Here is a 25,202-nt window from a genome sequence, read left to right on the forward strand (position 1 = left end):
ATTATAATGAATTTTGCTTCATAAAAATATTGTTGTTTCTAGTAAATATCCGTTTGGGAGTACTCACTATAGTTTTAGTAGGAAATCGTTATTGTTAGAGTTATTAGTGCCTTAGGCACAACGTACACCTAAAGAGTGAAGCTGAACAGAGACGTAGCATCCTTTTTGATCATAATTTATAAACTCAGCTTTAATTACGTTAGCAAACAGAGTTACAAAGCGGGGCGAGGCGCGTTTTTTCGGTCTCTTCCGTGTTTTGTTTTCATTATTATTTCAACCGTGTGTTTAAGTAAATAAAGCTGAGTTTCAGTTGACATAAAAAAGACGCTGCACCTCATTCCATTCCTCTCAAAGTCAAAGTAAAATTATTTATTCTAAATCGGTACCACTGTACCTAGTACCTAACACTTTTGATTGTCAATTGTTAGATTTGTAAGATAATAATGTTAATTAATTACGTATACTTAAAAGTAAAGCTGCTAGGAAGACTTTGTAGGTGGAGTGATAAAAATCAAAATCATTTTTCCAAGGTAGGTATTGTACACTTTTTGATAGTCAGAACTGTTAGATTTTGTAAAAATTCTGCTTTTAGCAATGTAGGTGAGGATACGCCGTAGGTGGCACAACGTAAAGCATATTTGGAATTTCTCTCATGGAGTAAGGGTTCAGTTGATCTATCAGTAGTTTTTGTCGGCGTCTGCGCAGGCCCTTAAGTAGTCACGATCGTGATTCACGAGACGATTTGGGAATGTCATGGCTAACACGGAACGGTGTCGGCTTTGTTTCGCAATATATGCGGGTTTAATATTGAAATTATTTCAGAATAGATCTGTTTGCACAATAAGACATTGAACGAATTGCTTAATTCAATTTATAAGACATCACTAGCAATAACAATGAGCGTACCTATTGTTCCTACATTTATACAGAACAGTTTTTATTAACTGATATAACTTTTAATGATGATAGTTTGACGACTCAATGTGGCTTTATTTTAGATTCAGCTTCCAGTAATGCCATGTACAGACTGGTGAAAAATAACAAGCAATTTACTTACAGTGTAAGAATTCACCGTACACATTGCCAGAGTGAACTATTGCTGCAATGTACAAGTGTAAATTAAAAATATATAACGCCCCTGACAAGTGATGGTTACAGTAACTAGAAAAGGTTACAGTAGCTAAGAACACTCTCGATCAAGCCACCTTTCAAACAAAAAAAACCTAAATTAAAATCGGTTCATTAGTTTAGGAGCTAAGATGCCACAGACAGATACACAGATAGACACGTCGAACTTATTACACCCCTCTTTTTTTGGGTCGGGGGTAAAAATGTAAGGTAACAGACGTTGTAACATGGCGACTTGGCGACCCGGACCCTTGTCGCTCATGCCATGAAAGTTGTGCACAAATTCCAGCAATTGCCGGTTTTTGAGACGAACGAAAAAGAACGCTCAGTGTTCGTGCAGAAAAATCGTAGTAAATGAGCTGGTCAAGCCTGCGATACCTACAGACTGATGTAATACGTGTAGAATATTACATTGCACCAATATAGATGCGGCTTTGCACCGCTAAAAACTCTAGTATGTTATACTATGAACTATATTATGAAGTAATGTCTATTAGACGCCTGTATCCAGATCAGGCGCAAATTGATCGGTCGCAACACATCCTGCCCAATGCCCATACACGGTGTTATTGGTGTAAATCAAGCCTTATTGGGCACTTACTATTAGCATCTGCAAAGCAAAGGGCACTAGGGTAATAAAGATGGGCGCAGAAGGATACAGCCGGTGTAAATCCTACTAATATTATAAACGCGAAAGTTTGTAAATGGATGGATGGATGTTTATTACTCTTTCACGAAAAAGCTCCTGGATGGATTTGACTGAAATTTGGAATGCAGATAGATTATACACTGGATTAACACATAGACTACTTTTTATCCCGGAAAATCAATGAGTTCCCACGGGATTTTTAAAAACCTATATCCACGGGAACAAAGTCACGGGCATCAGCTGCTAGTATAACATAATGTACACATGTACACTGGAATCGGCCAATGAAGTTTATTATATTGACATGTTTCTCTTTTAAGACTGAAATAGTCAATTGCTGAAAGTGATGCTGTGTGTTTGAAATACATACAGAAAAGTGCCTTATTTTTAAGGCCTAGACTACACTTATTTGTTTTTCACAAACATTACATGAGTTTAGATTAAATATAGTCGTCGTGCTGTTTTAGTTTCTGAAAGAAAAATAACTACTCTAATGAAGTGGACGATGTGCCGATAAAACATTAAAGCTTAAATAAATATTGATTAGTTAATATTATGTATTATTTACACTAAATCAAATTTTAACCGGTTTGAAACCAGTTAAAATATCCAGAGTACTTACTTCTTTCATATTACGTAGAACTAGCTCATTACATATTATGTTTTTTCCATAGAACGAGTTTCGTAGCGTGCCGTAGCATATTGCTACGACGCGCTACGACAAGACGAGTTTGACTGTTAACTTTTAAACTAATATTTTCTTAATAATAAAGAAAGAATATAATTTAATGTTTTTAACACATAAAACTCATTTTAAAGAGAATTTTTCATGTTTTCATTCATCTATCTAAATATTTAAAGTGATATTTTACGGGTAAAAATTAAGACTTTAAATACAAATCGAATTAAATACAAATGGATTTATGAAATAAATAGTAGTAGTAGGAACCAATGAGGGGCATGGGTTTGATCAAACTGCCTTACCCCTTCCAAATTAGCCCGCTACCATCTGCATTTGGACTGTATCATCATTACCACCAATATAATAAAATAAAAGAATTACCCATCGTGGAGGTCATCGTCTGCAGCTGCAGTGCGTGTGCGGAGGCGTCCAGCGCCTCGGGCCCCAGGTCGTCGCCAGCCGACAGCTTGCTTAGCGATGCAGCTCGCACATCACATAAAGTTCCACGGCTTTTTAATTCACCGATCACCTTTTTAATTTACGTCTTCGAAAATTTTTCGACACACCGACTCTCAGCATGCTTTTCCGGCGTAACGATCAGCACGCGGGGCGAGACGCACTTCCTGCGGAAGGCACACAAGGGTAGAGCGCGAAGCTTGGACTCGCGGGACGAGCGCGGGCGCGGTTTTCGAACCTCTCGATTCGGCAAAATCACGATAACGACTGCGCGCGAATGTCGTCATGTCGAAATTCGAAACACTTTCACCTAAATATTCCGCCTCCGATTCGGCGGACGCGGGCGTCGCTCTCGGCGCTCACGCACACACCGTTGGCTCCGTCAGTGCTCAATTACGTACTCTGTAAAAATTGCGTCAGTATTTTTCGTCGTCGACCTTACGTTCGTCGAGTGCACCGCCGAAATATAGTTATCTCTGTCTTGTGCTCATTCACCGCTGAGCGGAATGTTTTTTGTTTCGTTTTTTTATCTGACAGAATGATTCGAGGACACGCGTGTGAGTGTGCGGATTTCGATAGCGGGGTCGATGAACTGACTGAAGGGATTTCGTTAAAACTTAACGGCAATGTTTCAGTGTTAGGATGGGTTGCAGTAATGGCTCGGGGCGTGCAGCGTGGCGTGTGTGGTCCGATGGAGGGGAACTAGTCATCGCGCTAAACTGGGTCAGCGTATGCGCACGCGCGGTTCTTCACCGCGCAACGACTGTTCCACACAAATATTATGTTCGCGTGATTTGGTGGACGAACTTTTGTCACATGAATCCTCTATCATTAGGTATACTAATAGAAAAACAAGAATATTCGAAAAATTATGCATATTTTAAGTTGGTATTTACATAAAAAATTAAGTTCATTTACCCCGTAATAATTTCGTACCTCACAATAGAACCGTAACTAGGCTAGGTGGAACGATGACATCCGGTAAGCAGCTGACATCGATTGGCTGCAAAATGCCGAGAATGGACAACGTTGGCGCTACCTAAATGAGGCCCTTATGGCCAACAGTGGATGCATACTGACTATTGCTCACAATGATCATATAACTAATTCAAAAAGTAGTTAAAATCGTACGGGGCACAATAGAAATTCCAAACGTCCACATATATTCGTTAAAGCGCTATCATACACACAACCTAAATAGGCGGTCTGCCGCTTTTTGTCTAAAAGGTTAGGCGGGCCGATGGCACAGTTCGGTGTGGATTACATTAAAACCGAGTTCATTCGCATCGGCCGCTATTCGTGAATATCTAGATTACTGATTCATTGTGTTAACAAAGAACACTCGATATCAAACAGGTGTGTAATAGGTAGCATTTTCACATTAATTTGTGTTTTCCGTCATTGTGTTGCCATTTCAAAGAACAAAAATTTGTCTAAAATTAAAAAAAAAAATTCACAAAATTGTCATATCTTAAAATTGCTTGAACTGCAGCAACATAACATTATAATGATTTTAATATTGCAAAGCCATTTTAATAGACCACTTTTGTCAGTTGTTAAGAATGCATGGTAAAGAAGTATTTTGCTAGTCATAACTTTGTGGCGCATTGCAACCTCTTAATGATATAATCTGATAATGATGTAGCAGAATTAAAGAACCGTAAAATATAAGATACATTTGTTATAATAAACAACTATCTATAAAATTTGGAAGTTTTATTAGTTCAACAACTTTCAGTATAAAATTATCGCCAGTACAAAGTTCATTTATATGCCTAATCTCAAAAATGACTTGTTTAAATGGCTCTTCTGTAAAAGCCGTATAAATAACCATTGCCACATAGTGACCATCGACGGTAGCGTCGCATGCGCCGGCAGTCAGGTAGACAGGGGTATATTTAGACAGGAACAGCGCAAACAAAACTAGGTTAACTATTCTTCTACAAAAACACGCTTCAAGTATTGACGCAACGCGCTGTACGATCTGTATAAAGAATGGGTGAAAACGAACCCGACATAACCCCGTTTGGGAATACGAAAACAGGAAGCTTTCATCGTTTAATATGTCATCGTGAGCGCAGATAACTTTGATCTGATTTTCGGAATATTTATAACATTGCAGGCTGCAAAAAACAAAAAATAGTATCGGTATTTCGTAATATTGTAATCTATCTTTCAGCTCTACTACTTTATCGTTTGCATTCAGAGACAATTTCCTAAGCGAGCAGAACTTCTTGTGTTCATATTCAGCTTTACGAGTAGTTATAATGCCATTTAGTGATCCTGTGGCATTGTCAACATGCACTGCCAATTGATGAAAATATCAATTAATCACACAACATTAAGAGGGGTCTCTCCGTCACTCGCTCCATACAAACGTAGTTCCAATTTCATTTGAATATTAACCAACCAAAGTCCATGAAATTTTGCAGACATATTCTAGAAACTAATATCTATGCCTGTGATTTCTGTTAAAATTTTCGGTTTCAAAGTTACGCGGTCTTAAAAATTCACATACAATTCTTTGAGCCCCTGTAATTATAAAACTTCATATTTATAGAAAAAACTAAAACACCACAGGCACAGATATTAGTTTCTAGAATATGTCTGCAAAATTTCATGGACTTTGGTGTTTAATTTTCAAATGAAATTGTAACTTCGATTGTATGGAGTAAGTGACGGAGAGAGCCCTGTTAAGCAAACATTTTTAGCCATTTTTAGAAATTATTTCCACTTAATTTATATATCCTATGTTCCCATTTTTATCAAATTTTCCCACCGAGAAAAGCCATTTATCAGTTGACAATTGGACCATATCGACAGATCGCATTGTTGAGAGATAGTCAGTAGATAGTGCGAATGTTTTTCACACGCACAGAGCCCTGGCTACAGAGTTGAATGACTTACCCTACGCGAATATTGGTATCTCCCTATTATCCAAAATAGGATATTAAAAGTTCTTGCCTGATATGGTATGGAAATATTTAATTAAATAACAGATTTCATTAGCTGGAAAAACTTACAGGTTCCGTAAGTTGAGTTATTTTGTTACTCCAAACCTTTAAATGATAAGAAATAACCCAAATGGTCCAAATCATGTCTTTATTTTGAACTCGAGTTACTAATTAAATGAGAGCCAAAGTGATGAAAGTAAAACCGACAAACATTTCTTTAGTTCTTAATACTTTCAGTGGCGCGACGTCTGCCCCTGACGACTGGTGATAATCCGAAAATGCCGATAAAGGTGCTAACGACCTCGACAATTCGTAAACAGCCAATAAAATTACCAAATTAACAATGCAAGTGTAGATGTGACTTATTTAAAACTAGCTGACTCGCCTTGGGTTCGCACGAATAAGCTTAACTATGTCAAAATGTAATCATATAAAATAACCAGCCAAGTGCGAGTCGGACTTGAACATGAAGGGTTCCGTATCAACGTATAGAAAAGCAATTTTTAATAAAAAGAATTGTAATGTAACCACAAATTCTCGGGCATTGAAATTCACTAAGTTAGAAGTTGTAACCAATATTGGGCGAACGCTGATTGAATTTATACAAGAGATTTATGAATACTATCAAGTTGTTTTGTGCTTTGTAGAGTTTTTGCTACTATGTGTTCTTAAACCATAGGTAGTAGGTACAGGTACTTACTCATTTCTGGTACAATCTATGTTAGAAAAATTAATATAATGACTTTGTAACTTGATATGAATAAATATTTCACATATTATTTGTACAAAGAATGGTCCAAAAAAGTGTTGACCTCTCGAGGTCGTGTTCAATCGAAAAAGTTAATTTTAACTCAAACTTTGCCTTGGTTTTAGTAGAAGGGGAAAAAACTCGTTTCGATGTATTTACGATAAAAAATTAAGGTTTTAGTAAAAAGAGTCATTAACTGATCTCGTTAAGTACTTAAAAATGTGTATGGTAACCATTTATGTATCTATTTTTTGGAGCGACACCTAACGGATTTGTGCTGGTCTGCTAGCTCCTGTTCCATTGTACAGTTCGAAAGTTAAAGAATGCGCTACCAGATATAACAATAAACAATAGTTCTATGTCAATGACATACATTACAGCCATTGTAATCCTGTTTTTGGTGAACAGTAAGTGATACTGATGGTGCTCATGACAATTAATGAATGCATCACCGCTCGTACCGTTAACAGAGGCCCTGATTTGTAGAGGCTAACAAACTTAAAGCTCTAAAATGAAATGAATTCAAATCTCGTAGCTAAAACGCGTAATAGATATATTGTTATGCACGGATTGGTCGTATTATGTGTGCAGCGTTGACCGAATGGCCGACACGGCACATTTCCTATTATATAATGCCAGTATAGTGCGGCTAACGCGTACCCTCGCGCCGGCAGGCTAGCGTCATTCGCCTAGTTTCACAATGCTCATCCACCAGTCGTTTTCACTTTTTCGCTGTCAAGAACGCGCGCGAACGATAAACAAACTAACATTTTGGCCGTCACTGCTAACTCGATCCGTAGACAGAAATCGTATCAGCCAAATATCAACGAAACAATATAGCTTCTAACACCTTAGTTTCTAAGTTCTAATTGCATGAATACCTAGGCCAAACCTACGATGGAGTTTGCCACATAATTTAAATTCAATAACGAGACAGAAGGTTGTCCATTCGCAGACGCTACATTGCAATATGAGCCCTACTCACCTGTAATACAGTTGCTATCAAGTGCTCTAGGATCTGCTGTAAAGCCTTTATCGTTCACCGAGTGCTGTTGTAGAAACGTCGAGGCTGGTCATTGACCTTTTTTGGCACATACGCTAACGAAACAAAAGACTTAATTTTAATATAGACATTAGAGGAACCTTGATTTGCAATTGTTATGTATTGCAATTTAAGTGATTACGATATCATATTAAATGCATGTACGTACTTAACCTCATATTTTTCTATTGGTTTTAAATTGCTGATCATTCATTTGATGATGCTTTTGTGGAAAAAATTGATTTAAATTGGTAAACTTTACTGCTTTTGCAAGTTTAGCGTTTAAGTTACATTTTGGTAAATATATAGGCGGAATTTTAAATAGCTACGATATGTATTAAGTATTCTTTTTTTTAATTCAGATAAAAGTTAGCCCTTGACTGCTATCTCACCTAGTGGTAAGTGATGATGCAGTCTAAGCTGGAAGTGGGCTATTTACAAATTGGTTATAAATGTTATTTAAAGTAAAACTATTTATGAATTCGCTATAAATGGAAACATTTTATACTAAACAAAATGTTATTGCAATATCTCACTTAGTCTGTGAAATTATATATTTCGGTGATTTGGCGGTACTTTGTATGTGAAATGGTAAAACCGAAGCATTGTTTGGAGCTCAGAGAATTGCTTACTTGTCATAATAATGGTGCGATTGCGAAGGCTGACATTGCCTCTCACTGGCACACGTAACATAAGTTACGCAAAAGGTCTTTACCCTTGTTTATTTGGGACAACTTTAAGATGTTTTAATCACTATCCATATTATAATTGCGAAAGTGTGTATGTTTGTTGGTTGAACAACGGATCGACGTGGTTTTTTGGATGGGTATAGTTAAGACCTAGGAAAATGACATAGGCTATTTTTTATCCCGGAAAATCAAAGAGTTTTTTTTTAAATAAAAATTGCGGTCAAACGAGCGGACTTAATCAGGCTAATGTCAAGTTATTACCACCGGCCATGAACATTTGCAGTACTAAAGGAACCACCAATTCGTTGCCGACCTTTCATGTTGTGGCTAAAGGTTAACGGCAATGCCCAACAACGCCATAATTATCGCGATCTGAGTGACTACATTTGAACGGTTAACTTTTAATGCCAATTGAATTGGGGTTAAAATCGTCTAACGCCAAACGGCATTGTGATCGTCGATCGTGGCTGCATCTACGTTTAACGGTAAACGCCGTTGAACTTCGCGTTGTTGACCGTTAATGTGGCTGTGAAATCAGGAATTTATTGATCCGCCCCTTGATTAATCCCATGTTGACAGGAAAACCGCCGAAGGGAGTTGGCTCCACAGTTTACATGTAAATGGAAAAACATCTGGCACAACGGGCGGTTGAAGTGCACCACACACTCACGAGATTTTTAAAATCCACGCGGATGAAGTCGAGGGTTTCAGTTAGTTTAAAATATTAGCACTAGCTATTGAGTAACGAGGCATCACTGTGCTTCATTACTCGTCAGTACTGCAGTGACCTTGTGATAATCTCCCAATCGCTTTTCAATAAAATTCACGTTTAGGCAACATCAAAACATGTCAGTGCTTTTAGCGGTTTCTACGTTCGGAATTAACACTTTCGATTTCAACAGATCTAACTTTCGTATGTGAATAGTAATGCAAACCTATTGGTTTTTCATTACGTAATTTTGTTTTAGGAGAATCAGAGTGAATCCTGGTTCGGCTCTAGTACCTATATGTAGCGGCCTAGGCCGTCTTGTAGACCCGCGATCAAAATGGAATACCTACTTACAGTTATATTACGTCCAGTGATCTGTTATACGATAAATGATGTTGGGAAATTAGACAGATTTAAAAATTCATATTTTTAACCTTCAAACATATGTAGGTACATTCGTACACGTAACGTGACGTTTAGTCAAGTTAGGAACTTGATGACAATGCAATAATAACTCGCTTTGCTGTCTCTCAGTTCGTTTGTTCGTCTGTTTTTTTTTTTTTTAATCTAACTCTTAATTTAGTATAAATCTTTCTCTTTTTCTTTTAACCTAACTTTCTGGGCAAGTTAGCGGCTTGAAATTTTAAACATAGATTGAAACTGGATGACAATCTCTTGTCTCGTTTGTTAGTTTGTTTGGTACAAAGGAGCAATGCCGACTAGTCCGCTGACAGATCGGCAATTTGATAACCATTTCGGCCCAAATCTATTAATTAGTAATAATATGAGGAATGTTAACGACCCAAATTGATATATGTAGCAATAGGATATGCTACAAAAAGTAAGTAAGTGTTTTCCGTATTTGCACCACTATTTCTAGGTAATCAGGTTATCTCTTTTCTTACATGAACTGTTAAGATAACGTATATTTATTTTACGAATTATTTTAAAAAAGCATACTATCAATTCTCTACACTTTACATTAAAGAGTATTTTAGGTATTTTATTCTTGATACAAAACTGATTTTATTTAACAGTTACTTTTTATTTTTGTGTCAATTCATAAGCGAAGAGTGATGAATATGAATATTCATCATTCCTCAGCAAAAAGTATTTTAATTAAAATAATTATATGAAGTATTGATATATGATTTATTGATCCACCACCACCACAATTCAACACTGAAAGATTGTAACGCGGCCTTAAAGTGGGTGCGTTGAACACTTTCGCAAGGGGCCTGCCGTACATCTTTGCGTAAGCGAGGCAATGTCACAGTTATGTAAATGTCGGTACTTTGACAGTTAAATCGCACGGCTTCCTCTTCGTTTTATGTTATTCGAATTGATTTTGTAATATGTAATTGACATACACTAGCAGGTAGTTGGCAGATTCCTAAGACCGAAATTATATTTGCGAACTTTAAGTCTACAAAAGTCGAAAATTGTTACACCGTTTTTACCCGACTGCGGCAAAGCCAAAAGGAAGGGTTCTGATTTTAGCAGTCTATGTATTTAATTTCATAACATAGGTACCTTAGTGAATTATTTAGTGTATCTGTATATTGGCAGTTGTAACTCCAATGCAACTCTTTTCTACAGGGAGCTTCATAAAAGTAGCAGTACATTTATACCTGTTATTAGATTTATTCATAGTCACTTTAATTTAGTTTATAGATAGATAGATAGTTTAGAGATAGATAGTCAATTTACTTTAGAGACTGTGCACAACAAATTTAGCCACATTGTCGATCTAGCAGCATAGCATTAAAATATTTATTTTGAGTAATAACTTTGAAAATAATAATTATTTACTTACTTGTAGTCTGTAGTTCTTACTTAAAAACAGATACTCCACACCCAACATTGAAGATCATTAAATTATATGTTCTTTAATGTTGAATGAGAATCGTGTTTCAAGTGAGTATTACTGAATGTCTGAAGTTTATGAAATAAAACTATTGTTCCCAACATAGTTTGGCAAGTAAGTCTCAAGGTGAAATTAGCATCATTTATGATTTCTAAAGTTGAATCACACCAAGACCTAAGTTTGACTTGTTTTCTTTTCACTTAGCTACAAAGTGACGCAACATTAAAGTTAAAAGAAGTGGATAAAATAGTATTAGAAATTATGGGTACTTTACTGAGACGTTTCGTGAGGTAGGGTTGCGGTAGGGCGACAGTTCATATAAAATTCAAGGAATTAAAGGAAAAACTCGCTGTTAACTTTCTGCAACCCCGCACCCTACAAGCCATCTCAGTTAAGTGGTAAACCCATAGAAAGATTAATTAATTTGCAACTCCGAAGAACACCTATAATAAATATTACTTGCCAATGCCACAACTTTGTACGCGTGGATTTAGGTTTTAAAAATCCCGTGGAAGCTCTTTGATTTTCCGGGATGAAAAGTGGCCTATGTCACTCTCCAGGTCTTTAACTATATCTATACAAAAAAATATGTCAACCCGTGACTTCAATGCGGCGTGATTGAAGGACAAACCAACAAACAAAAACACTTTCGCATTTAAATCGGTGGTGATGGATAGGTAGCCTCTTTATTCAAATCATATCGCTCATCAAACTTTTTATCACAATCTTTTCTCGCAGTAAAATTTTTTAACTTTTCTTTACCTGTCAGTCTTAAATTAGATTGCATGATTAATAATTTTAATATTTTGTGCCTAAAGAATATGAGTAATTCGCTCAGTCTCTCAACAAATTGCGCGCACCAGGCAGACAGAGTAGCATAAAAATAAAACTCACATACAAGGAGCATAAAGATGAATGATATTTTGACAATGATATGGCCGTGTACCCGAATAGCCCATCTTTCAAAATGTATTATTTATTGCGCTATTAAGTTGAGAAAGTAGAGTCAGTTGAACATGTCTAAGATAAGAATTAGGCAATTTTAAAATATACTAAATCAGAATGAGAGACTTTTCAACAGCTGAAAATATTGTTTATTTGAATTACTTTTCACATTATTTTTAAAAAACGGCAATAAAGTATATTATATTATCGAATTGAAAAGTGATGCAGCCTAGCTTACCCAGAGAGCGCTTTTTCAGTAAATATTAGGTAAGTTTGTATTTAACCGGGCTTAAGTTAGTCTTTCTTATGCGTTATGAGGAGGATTGCATCTATCTCATCATGACCAAACATCGCCGGCCCACTACTGAGGACAGATCTCCTTTCAAAATGAGAAAGGGTTAGGCCATAGTTCGCCACGCACTGGTCAAGTGCGGATTGGCAGATTTCATATTCGTTTTGAGAACTTTATGGAGAATCGAAACCCCGACCTCACGAATAGGAGGCAGACGTCTTAATGACTAGGCTATCACGGCTCTTGCATCTGCCTAGAATATACCTATTCTCTATTGTCTCGACTTCTGATTGTGAAAAAAACAGCTGTGGATTGTGTTTTCTGACTATCAGGAACTGAGAAGTGATTTCAGTGGTTGAGTTTTGTGGGGCTGGGAATCGAGATCCGTCGAGAGGGTGTTAGGCCAGGTGCACGCGAGCTAGTCACGCGATCAGTACAGTAAGTCAGTAATACACTGCTAAAGAAACCGAGGAAAACGCCTTCCGGGGTGAACGGCCGTGTTGCGTAAAGAGCTCGGTGGTGCAACATGTGCGCGCGCTCCTACCACTAGCGACATCTAACCACAACTTTCGTAACTTTACTGAGGAGACTGGCCCGCTTTTCTGCTGAACTTAGCTGGTTTTTCTACGTTTTTCTCACCTGCTTGATAAAAACTTACACTTTTTACAAGTGAATACTATCTAAATTCTAAACTAATATTTAAAGAGGTATTTGTTCGTTTATATTTAAGAGGTAATCTTCGGAACTGCTGTCCCTTTAAATTCCCTATAAATAGCTACATTATTCCCGAGTGCTATCGATGTATTTAAGTGCGTAAATGTATCTGTTTGTTGGTTTGTCCATCAATCAAGCTGCAACATAGCAAAGCATTGAAGGTTTAATTTGAAGCATATTAATAATTATTATAGACCTGTAGAGAGATATAGGCTACTTTTTAGCCCCGGGAAACCAAAGAGTTCCCACGAGGTTTCTAAGAACTAATTGCGGGCAGTTAAAAATAAATAAGATGCGTTCCATTTATGCACGTTTTATAAATTTTGTATGCCGGGTGCCTTAATTTAGGACTTTTTACGAGTCTTGGAAAAATGCCAATGTGCACCGAATAGATTCAAGACTGTAAATAAACACGTGTTCATTGTAAAATATTGCGAATTTTTGGTCCGCAAAGAGTAACGTGAGTGACGAAACGCAACTTAATTCCTAGGTCAAGGTTTGTCTTCTCTTCGAAATGGGAAAATTGCCACATATTGCCGACCTTAACTCGTGGTGCGGCGAGTCTGCGTGTTGCGAAATATAAACGCTTTAACCGTTCCATAGGAACCGATATTCGGAACGCGTTTCTTTTAAAACGAAGAGTGGAATTTTTTAATTTCATGACTCACTTTCAGGGCGGTTGATTTTTAAGATATGATTTTTAGTACGTTAGTTCAACAAGTATGCAATTATGTACTACATACTCGTACAATTGACGAAGTTTCAGTTCGGTAGTGAATAAAATCACATCTGTTTTCATAAAACTATGGTTTATGAAAACAGATTTTATGAACAACAGAAATTAAGTTATTATGGTATGGTATAATAATATAGTGATATTTTCTTTATACTTATTAGTATTTAAATCTGCATACCCATAGCTTATTTCCATATTTTAATCTTTAAAGAATTAGTTTTATTTTGGGTAAAGTACTAAAGAAAATTGAAAGTTAGTTATACAACGTGCACCTGACAGCCGTGAAAGGCGCATGCGCGTCAGACTCCGTGGTCAAGGTTTTAAGTTTTGACTTCTTGCTTCACACGAGCTTGTTTTTCTAGGGTTCTGTATTTCAAAAGAAAAGGAACCCTTAGAGGATCACTTCTTTGTCTGTCTGTTTTTCGTATCTGTAAAGAAAAACCTATAGGGTACTTCCCGTTGACTTATAATCATGAAATTCGGCAGGTAGGTAGGTAGCACAAGTAAAGAAAAAAACCTGAAACCGTGAATTTGTGGACATATTACAAAATAATTTAAATGTGTTCACGAACATAATTTTATTAGTTTACTAAATCACATATAGATGGCACTGTTCGTCATTAACTTACTGTGTAGTACATAAAAGTGTACATCACAAGATGTACACAATGGTACGGAACACTTCATGTGCGATTTCGACTCGCACTTGACCGGTTTTTTGGTATTTTAACATAACTTGAACATACATAATATTATTTTTATATTTTTGTATCTTAACAACAACATTTTTCACTATTGAAATAAGTCTAGCACTTCTGACAAGATTAAGTGCATACTTGCCATCGTTATGTAGCTAGTTAGTTGTTTTTGTGTTTAAATTAAACAAAATATTGACCCTATTGATTTCTTATAAATAAGAACAGATTTGAAATGAAAATTAAAATATTATATAACAAAAACTAGTGAAAACTACATAAACCCGTGACTTCGTGCGCGTGGACTACACAAATTTCAAACCCCTATTTTACCTCTTTAGGGGTTGAATTTCCAAAAAACCTTTCTGTCTATGTATAGCTTTCTGCATGAGAAACAGCCCAGTGCTTTGAGTTATGTGTTTCGTCCAGTGGTTTGAGTTATGCGTTGATTGATTAGTCAGTCAGTCAGTCACCTTTTTTTGTATATATAAAAACACTTAAAAACACAAAGCTAAACCCATTTCCAACGTTGCTAGGAAAAATCAACAAGTACGTGAAGAAAGTGACTTGGCATTGAAAGAAAAATACAGTTATAAACGTGTAGCGAAGAGGTAAAAAGCTCTGAATGGAAAGCGAAAGTAAACGCGGGTCTAGGCTTCGCGGGTAAACGTGCGAGCGGGATAGAAGACGGCGCGGGCGCAGCGGTACCGAACGTAATTTTTACGGTATTAGTTGTAGGTTCGGTGAACTTTTTACGGATGCATCGTTGAACATTTTTTTTTATATATTTCTAGTATATCTTCTAGTTTTATATAAAAAAATATTATTTAAACAAAATTTTACAGTAAGTAATAAACATAATTGCGTGTCTGGATATTGTGAAAATCTAAACTTGGCCGGGCTATTGTTCGAAAGTATGGAGCTACAGATTTTTTAAAGTTTACATAGGCCCTGATTATGATTAATTGACAACAAAACTAATGCTTTGTACTCATAAGAGTGTTTACATTAGATTTGTCGTAAGTTGATCATGTAAGGTACTTACGTGAGTAAAACTTACAGGTATATATTTACGGCAATTACATTAATTCTGTTCAGTGCATTTTGACAGTTTTTGCATTGATTACTATGACTAATTTATTTGTTGGAGTTTATTTGGCAATTAAAAAATCAGTACTCAAAAGAACACTACTAATATTATTAAATGCGAAAGTTTTTGATTGTTGGTTTGTCCTTCAATCACGCTGCAACAGAGCAACGATCGACGTGATTTTTTCATGGATAAAGTATATAGTCAAAGATAGATATTTCGTTATCTGTGGTGAAAGACCTGTGGAGTGGCATAATCTACTTTATCCCGGGAAATCAAAGAGTTTCCTAAACCTAAACTCACGCAGACAAAGTATCGGACCTTATAATATACAATAATTCACTTACTAAGTTATTAGTATCCCAAAACCATAAATATAAGAATAGCAGTTATAACGCATTCCATGAAAAGTGAGAGTGTCCGTCTAGGCGGTGGCGGTAGCGGCCGCCGCGTGGGTGCTAACGGTAAAGAGTGTAAAGTCTTGAGTACTTTGCGGTATAGTGTGTAGCTCCTATGGGACTTTAGTAAAGACAGAGTGAACTATGTAATGATAGGTACCTTTACTATGTAATGATAGACCTTTCTGCATATGTACTTCATCATATCGATGAAGTGCATAATATGCAGAAAGGTCTTAGGTTGAGATCTATAGAATGCACTTTGACTTTGCTTAGACTTAAGACACTGCCTCATGTTCAAGATGTCGTCCTCCTTGTCGGGGGACCCAGGGTTCGATCCCGAGCACGCACCTCTAACTTTTCGGAGTTATTATGTAAAAACAAAATATCACTTGCTTCAACGATGAAGGAAAATATAGTGAGGAAACCTGTGCATGCCTGAGAGTTCTCTATAACGTTCTCAAAGTGAGGTCTGCCAATCCGCAGTTTGTGAGTGTGGTAGACTATGATCACACCCTTTCTCATTCTGACAGAAGACCCGTGATCAGTAGTGAGGTGGAGATGATGATGATGAAAATATAATTTTTTCAACATAAGGGTGGGAGGGACAACTCTATTATGTACTTGAGATTTGAACATAGCGGTGCTACTTTATCTGTTTGATATAATCGCGACCACGCCCGCCTTCTTGTCAGTCAGTTCATGTGAACAAACACTACAACGAGAATGAAATATGACAAGATGATTATGATATATATTTTTGTTTACTCTTATGTAAGCAGTGTGAAAGTATTGGAGCATTGTTATCAGCAGACCTGACATTCAAAGTAGAAACTCTTGTGGCTTTTGACATAATCATTTATTGTGTTGTCGGCTTAGAATATAAAATATCGATAAGAACGAGTAACAACACTAAGCTCACCGGTCAGGTACCATAGACTCCAACCACTTTCTCTTTCGATTGCCGTTTATTGGGCCTCTTACATGGACAGCACACATAGACAGGTACTGTACGTTTATAATGAACCTGTTTATGTGTGCATGGTTACATCACGTCGGTTTGGCTGACGCATCCATGGAGCGAAAGGTCAGGATCTATTTATAGTATACATACTTATGTATACATATTTTGCCTTCACTTTCCATAAGAATATCTTTGCTTTGAGATGGGAGTCAGTTTCAAGAGCGTTCACCTTTCATTTGCACTCTGATATTACAGCCATATGCTGCTTATATTTATGTTAATGCAAGTCTTGAACTTTGTTCAACTGTGAAATAATACATGGTCAAATTTTATTACTTGACATTCAAGTTGGCCGGTACAATTTAGTTAATCTCAAAATGTAAACAAAAGATTTGTAAATCTTGACATTTATTTATTACCATGATAGCCAATTAAGTATAGCTCTTGAATTTATTTAACAGTTGGTTATAATTATTATTAAATTAATACATTTTACAGTTTGTGTGAATACCGCTCAAATGGACCGATTTAAATGCGGTTTTTAATTTGCGGAATGTTTAATCAAGGATGAAAGTCTGTTCAACTGTTTGAGGGTTATCAGCTCTTTTCCCAACTAGTATGGGGATCTCAGTAATAAAACTGATATTAATTTTTTAATGTCAAATCGACTTAAAGTTTGGTACATTCTAAGGAAGACATGATTTAAATTTTTAATTTACACTTGTATACTAGGTTATTGGCATAAAACAATCTTCTTACTCGAATATTAATCCATCTTTTAGCATTAAGTATACATTTTCTCAATTTATTAATAATTATTATTATAAACTGTTCATGACTACAAGCAGGTACGTTGTATTTTTTTCAGGGATCCTGACTACAACTTATACCTACTTATTTAATTGTATTTTAAATACGCTATCTCTTGTACTATTTTAAATCTCTGTGCGTAGGTGTGAAGTCATACGTCAAGTACATTTTACATAAAGCTTTCTTTTTAACCCCCGACCCAAAAAGAGGGGTGTTATAAGTTTGACGTGTGTATCTGTGTATCTGTGTGTCTGTGTATCTGTGTATCTGTCTGTGGCATCGTAGCGCCTAAACGAATGAACCGATTTTAATTTAGTTTTTTTTTGTTTGAAAGGTGGCTTGATCGAGAGTGTTCTTAGCTATAATCTAAAAAAATTGGTTCAGCCGTTTAAGAGTTATCAGCTCTTTTCTAGTTTTCTTGTAGAAAAGAAGGTTAGATAACCGTTAGGTTCATAATATAATGTCAATTGACAAATGTCAAGATGGACCTTGCCTGAATACATAATTATTTATTTGAAAATGATGTTTTGGAAAACTCAAATACTTTGGATCGTCGGGGGTGTTATAAATTTTTAATTTACACTTGTAACTATATAAACATGCGCTTGACTACAATCACACGAAATGATGATGCAGCCTAAGGGTCGATTCATACTAGCGCAGAGTCGAAGCGAATCAAGGCGTCAAATTCTTCACAATTAAAGCGAGTTCGCACGAATGCGCGCGTAATCGCGTGTTCGCACGCTTTTCATTTACACAAGTCAGTTTCCGATTCCGACTGATTAGTGTCTTTGCGTTGGTTCACGTAATAGGCGTTTTGGTGCGCAAAAACGCGCGCGCACCAATCAGCGCTGATCTTGCTCAGACGCACGAATTCTGTCGAATGCGCGGGAATTCGTGCGTTTCTTATTATATCCGAAAGAATACGTGCATTACGTTGTGGAGTTGTGGAGATAAGAGCTTCGATGCGCTTCAACTCTGCGCTGGTATGAATTGACCCTAAGGCGGAGTGCGCCTGCCTCGAAGAGCCTATTCACTCTTCTTTTGAAGCTTTTAGTTTGATTATAGGCCTTATTAATTTAGGTCTCTAATAAAGCCGCATTAACCAGTAGATCCTTGCAAAGGAGAGGAAAACGCGAGTTATAATAGATTACAGCTGTCCGTGACTCCGGCTACATTGTCGTAACGGTTCAGATGCAAGGCCGGCGCTCGCTGCGTGGGAAATCCATTGCCCTTAGTTACATTAATAACTAAACACTAATACGACTATCATTTTGGTTTAGAATTATTTAGTGAGGTTTTTACACGCCACTCTCCAGCGTTGATTTATAAAAATCTAAGTAACGTTCAATTTTATTTGTTCATAAATACCTACTATAAAACTCTGCGAAAAAATAATTTTTATTCTAAGTGTTTTACATATAACACCTATAAAACCTTTAATTAAGTGAATTCAAACTGAAAAACTGAATTTAAATTCTTTCAGTTGTCATAATTTGTCAAAGTATCCAGAAACAAGAACAGAAATTACAAAAAGAAAAAATTTCTGTTGATTGGATTGGTACGATTGGTACTCTAATCAGACAGATCCGATACTTTGAAAATTAGAAACTAATACAATGTACCCGATAATCCGACAAACGTTTTGCAGGACATTGTCGAACTATCGAATTTGTCGGATTATAGAGTACTGCCTAAGACCCTTAAATCCGGAATTTTTTACAAAAGAGTACCTTGTAATCCGACAAGTTATAAATTCAATGATAAGATTCTATATGTTATACATACTCTGAAGTCATACTTCACTATGTATGTCAAAACTATATTCAATAATAATAGACATGTCGGATTGTAGTGGGTGCCGGATTGGACAGGGGCCGGATTACCGGGGCTCCACTAGACTTTTAATTTTTTAAGTAGGTAATTCCTATATTTTATTAGTGTTTAGGACATCAAATATATACGGATCTACTACATATAAGTTTGTATGAGTCAGTGCGGTATTAGATGACGATTTAACGACTACATCATCATTGACCCTAATTTCAGACTGCCTCCCGCTCAACCAACAGCGGATCTAAAATGCCTATCTATTGTCTGTCGTTTTATTCCTAGCATATTTTATTCCTCCTGTTATTTGTAGTTTGTAAAAATATTATGCCCATAAATTAAAGATTTTTTTTTGTCACAGTTCATTTTAAATTGTTTAATAGCTAGGTAGGCATAGGTTTTTTTACTAAGTATTTTTTTAAAAAATTACCAATTTTTTCATAGAAAATCATTCATCATCAATCAATCATCATTTTTTTGGTATGTTCTGTGTTGTAAAATAATGCAGTCTTAACTCTTACCACAATAAAATATCAAACCAGTTTAACTGAGTTTAACTGATGTTGACATTTTGATATTATTTTCTTGCATGGGATTTGGGCTTAAAAAAATAGGAGGTTTTCAATTTGGTGCGAATGTTTTTTTTACTGAAAAGTAAAAATTTGGTAAAAAAAAGTTGCAACCGAATTACTCCTTAAGCTTATTTGAAGCTTGAACAATGAACATTTTCTAAATTTTCTAAATGAAGTCAAGACTGCGCAGCCAGTCTATACAAACATCGATTTGTATTGTCATTAATTTTTAAGACTTTCTAGGCTTTTCGTTAAATATAACAGTAAAATTTTATTAATTTGGAAGTTAGACACATTTAAAAAATAAAATTGTAACTTTGGGCGTAAATGAATAACAATACTTGGGTGACCGAGCTTGGCACGGCATCTTTCAAGTTTATGTGTGAAAACGAATTTTTTCAGCAGCATACCTACCTAGATAAACTTGGAAGATAAAACGTTATCTAAATACTTAACATCCAAATCGTTATAACCTTTTCCGAGAAACCAATTATATATTATAGAGAAAGTAATGATATAACTATGTTAACATAATTATCGAGCTTTAAGGCTATCCTTGCCAACGATCCCCCGTCGATTTCCTACGTATGATATTATTGTTCTCATCTCTATCTGCCCTGGTTCGTGCATTCTCGGTTCCTAGATCGGTACATTTGTGATAACCAAATTTCAAATTGCTGTGATTGGCTGAATTTACCATGTTCTTGCTGCGACAGTGAGTTTGAGCCACTAGCGGAACAATGTTAGCCGGTCAGAAATGATTGCAATTAGTCAACCTGTTTGACGTCCGTGTTCTGTTTTCGATTACAAAAAAGAAAAAATTGTTGTTGCAATCATCAATTTTAGCAAATAGTGAAAGAGAGTCGGCCAATCAGAGGTCACAACTACCGTCACACTTTCTGTCACACTATGGCAGTAGGCATACCGAGTAATGAAAACAATTTTTCATTCTGTCTAGGTCGAAGTAGGGTTGCCACCTGGCTCTTTTTGATTTACAGGCTACCACCATCAAAAATACGGGGTTTAGATTTGAAGAAATTTGAAATTTTGAAGTATTTGAAGAATATATATATAGGCGGTGGTTCTCTCTGAAATGCATGGAAAGCCTATTTAGATATTTCAGTTTATTTATAAGTTTTGTATTTTTTCTCTGTATGTTGCCGTATCTTGATTGGTGAACTGTGTTTGCAATGTGGTTTTAAATAAAAGATTTATTTATTTAAATAGCTTTTAAAAACTCTTAGTGTTGTAAAGCAAAATGTTATACATTTCATGCATACAATCTTCTCATTTCAACTTAAAATTACATTTAATTTGTAATTCCACCTTCACAGTATCAATACTATGGCCGTAGCCAGGAATCGATTGCGGGAGAGGTTTTATTAGGGCCGGAACTGAATCCTGTCATGAGGAAAAAAACATTCGCTCAACTTTATGGGCTAATTACCTGGTTAGTGGAATTTCGCCTTTCAATTTGACAGTGAGATAAAATACAACAATAAAAAAGCGCGAGCGCAGTGAGCGTAAGTGTTTTTGGTTCAATACAGAAAAAATTAAAGTGAAAGGGAAACGAGTGTAGCCATAGCAAGATTTTATTTTTAAAGCTTCCTATCCATACTAATATTACGAATACGACAGTATATCTATTTGCCTATCTATTTGTTACCCTTTCACGGCCCATCTTCTTTACCAAAATTTTGGTACTTACTATTCAGAGGTAACTTGCATCCCAGACATTTTTTTAGGCGGCTTTTTAGCCCGGAAAATCCCCCACGGAATTTTTAAAAATCTAAATTCATGCAAACGAAATTGCGGGGTTTACACCAAGTAATAGAAATTCAAAGCGCGAGTGAAGTGAGCGCGAAATGTTTGATATATTTCCAAAAAAAAATTGGTAAGCAAATGCAAGAAATAGTGTAAGTATTATTTTAGGCTTAGGTTTTTGACGGCTTCCCAGGCGCAGTCGCCATTTCGAAATTTCTGGTCTGGTGGGAGGCTTCGGTCATGGCTAGTTATATGGTTAGTATGGCCCTAACGGCCAAGAAATTAGACTGCATCATCACTTACCACTAGAAAAGATTAAAGTCACGGGCTAACTTGTATAAAAAAAGGCTTACATCCTCAAACCAAGCCCCGCCGCCTTGGCTACGACCATGATCAATATCGAGTGGGTTTCGGCTACGCATTGCCGCAAAAGGAAAATATTCTTTCTACTGGACATAACGTCAGTGTTGGATTTCGCCAGCCAGCTCCTGCTGAATTTGTAAAAAACCGGCCAAGTGCGAGTCAGACCCACGCACCGAGGGTTCCGTATTCGGGTATTTTTTCCGACATTTTACTCGAGAAATCAAAAACTGTTATGCATTAAAAAAATATGCATAAAAATAAATAAAAATCTGTTTTAGAATGAACAGGTAAAGCCCTTTCATATGATAACCCACTTGATATATGTAGTTATCTTACTTTGAAAATTGAAAATACTAATATTTGTTCATGAACACATGACAGACGGATAGAAGGACAAATGGACAGACGGACAGACGGAAAGACTGACAGACTGACAGACAACGAAGTGATCCTATAAGAGTTCTTTTTTGCTTTTGAGTTACGGAACCCTAAAAATATTTAGTTTTATTTGCCCCGTATTTTATTTTCATAATTACAGGTTTCTGTATCCTGAAATACGGGGTAACCAGTAAAATACGGGGCCTCTGGCAACCCTATTCGGAAAACACTGTCACATTCAAGTTAATGTCAAATATTTTGTTTTCAATTACAGAAAGCTGCATCAATCATTATTACAATATTTTCTTTGTTGTGATTGGCTGAATTTTAGAGTTTCAGCCAATAAAGAGACTATTTGCCAACTAAACGTCATAACAATATAAATGCCAGAAAGTTTAACCAAATAAAACAAACTTAATGAGAACCTAGTGAGAATGCAAACGGCACACAATTTATAATACAAATCATGTTAGTCGTATATAATACATATTATAGTAGTCGTTCACTTTGGTAATAGTCAGATTGTCATCAGTTAAATTGATATTGGTTGATGTATCGTAAATTATTGTTTCGGTGACAAATATTTTTATTATCTATTTATCTTTGAACAGAATGGAATAGAATGAAATGGAATGGAATACAATGATAAATTTTTATTCCTGTAAACTTTTAGTTAAACTTCAAAGTGTTTTTGGATGGTCAGAAAAATTTACCACTGGTTCGGAATGCCGATCCTACGTTTTCTAGGGTTTCGTACCTCAAAATGAAAAACGGAACTCTTATAGGATCACTTTGTTGTCTATCTCTCTGTCTGTCGTGTGTGTCAAGAAAACCTCTAGGGTACTTCCCGTTGACTCAAAACCATGAAATTTGGCAGGTAACCTAACTGCGTAATTTTGGGTAGTTTTTTAATCGATAAAGAAAGTTTGCGACATTGTTCAATAAAAAATTTGGATTCCAACTCCTCAACCCTGATGTTGCAGGGGACCTGACTACTAAAGCTAATGGTATTTAAAAAGTGTCGATTATTAATTGATATTGAAGGTATCTATACCAAGTAAACACTTTGTCGTTGACCTCAACCCTGATGCTGTAAGAAATTGCATTCCTAAATCCTGGTGATCCCTCGGGATTTGAAAAGGATCATCCGTTTAAATATTCTTACGTGATACAGAAACAAGTTGCATCCCGGGGACGGGCTATTACGGAGAGGCAACTTTTGTTCTGGGAAATGAAAGGATCGGGATTTTTAAAAACCTAAATCCACGCGAGCGAAGCTGCGGGCATTAGCTAGTTGTAAATATATTTAGAAGCTACTATAAGATAATAGATAAGGTACTTATTTCCTTATATTTTTATTGTATGGCAGCGCGCGGTTTTAAATTATAAATTGCACGTCCTGTCCTTTTCTGTAATACATTTTTTTCTCAATATCTACCGCTTTATCTCATAGCAAGAGTCCGTAAGACATAATACAGTGAAAATAAGCAAAATATACAATTTTTGCAGTTTCCACGTCAGTACCTGTCGAATTTTTCTAACAGTGTAAGCAGCAGAGCTGAGTTTACCATCAAGTGTTGATATGTGGGTGTTCCATAGAAGCTTTGCATCTAACATTATACCGAGAAACACGGGGTTCTCCTTTATTTTCAACATATGATTATTTATCAATGAATTTATGTCATTTAAGGTCCTGGTATTGGGCAGTGTGAATTCAACACACTTAGATTTCTTTGCATTTGGAAGTAAATTGTTAGCAATAAATCAGAGAGTGACCTGTGATATGGCATTACATATAGTATACATTGTCAAAAATTATAATATTAAAGCTGTGCGTATTGCGTGAGGAATAGGTTGCAAGAGAGTTGCAACTTGCAGGGTTTGATGCATGCGCTATTGCCAGCAAACATGAGACATATTTTTATCTACAGGCAACGTCTGAGTAGGTAACGCATACGTCTAACGCAAGTTGAAATGTACCAGTGTATTTAGTTAGACCTATCGACAAGTTTGGAGTTGGGTGCAGTCTAAATGTGGCCCGTGTGTTTAGACTGTCAGTTTCTGTCAGTTTCACGTGTCGTCCCCCGCACTTCACCACCCCGCTTGCACAAATCGAGACAGCACGAAATTTTCAAGATTTCTGGGTGTAATTTCTGGTTTTCGTAGTTCCCACATAATTATAACAATATAAAATATATAACGATAATTTTTTTACTACATAATATTCATTAAATTTTCTAGGTCTGTGGTTTTTCCAAATTTCATTAAATTGCTTCGTTGTCTAGAAAAACGAGCACAAAGTTGGGCCTTTTTTTAAAGAAAAATACAAATCTTTGAGCCCCTGTAATTTTAAAACTACATATTTTTAGAAAAATCTAAAACACCACAGACACAGATATTAGTTTCTAGACTATGTCTGCAAAATTTCATGGACTTTGGTTGCTTAATATTCAAATGCAATGGGAACTACGATTGTATGGAGTAAGTGACGGAGAGAGCTCTGTTAACACACAAAATTGTATCCAGCTGAACGTCGATAAGCTGTTTTACATAACGGAGCTGGTTTTTTATAAACAGCTTGTTTTACGATCTAACTGCGACAAAAATGTTTCTCTTATAAGAATAGATCACTTAATAGTATAATAAAAAAAAGAAACTTAAAAAACTAACCAATAGGCTCTTTAGCCACGGCACAGACGAGTTAGACCTACTGGCGTGCGCACTTTT

At 36.2% G+C, this 25,202-nt stretch overlaps 1 protein-coding gene across 3 annotated transcripts in view; it reads right to left on the reverse strand.

The window, feature by feature from the left end:
- Positions 1-25,202, reverse strand: part of LOC123864129 (hormone receptor 4) — a 148,249-nt gene that overhangs the window by 37,400 nt on the left and 85,647 nt on the right. For 2 of the 3 annotated variants that reach the window (XM_045904390.1, XM_045904389.1), the window contains exon 1: positions 2,841-3,267. The exons of the other annotated variant lie outside the window; for it this stretch is intronic. In XM_045904390.1, the coding sequence (XP_045760346.1) occupies positions 2,841-2,856 (16 nt within the window). In that variant the 5' untranslated portion in view covers positions 2,857-3,267. Of the gene's footprint in view, positions 1-2,840; positions 3,268-25,202 lie in introns of those variants that run through there. 3 annotated transcript variants of the gene reach the window in all.

This window comes from Maniola jurtina, chromosome 4 (assembly GCF_905333055.1).
Source record: "Maniola jurtina chromosome 4, ilManJurt1.1, whole genome shotgun sequence".
In the NCBI taxonomy this organism is placed as follows: Eukaryota; Metazoa; Arthropoda; class Insecta; order Lepidoptera; family Nymphalidae; genus Maniola; species Maniola jurtina.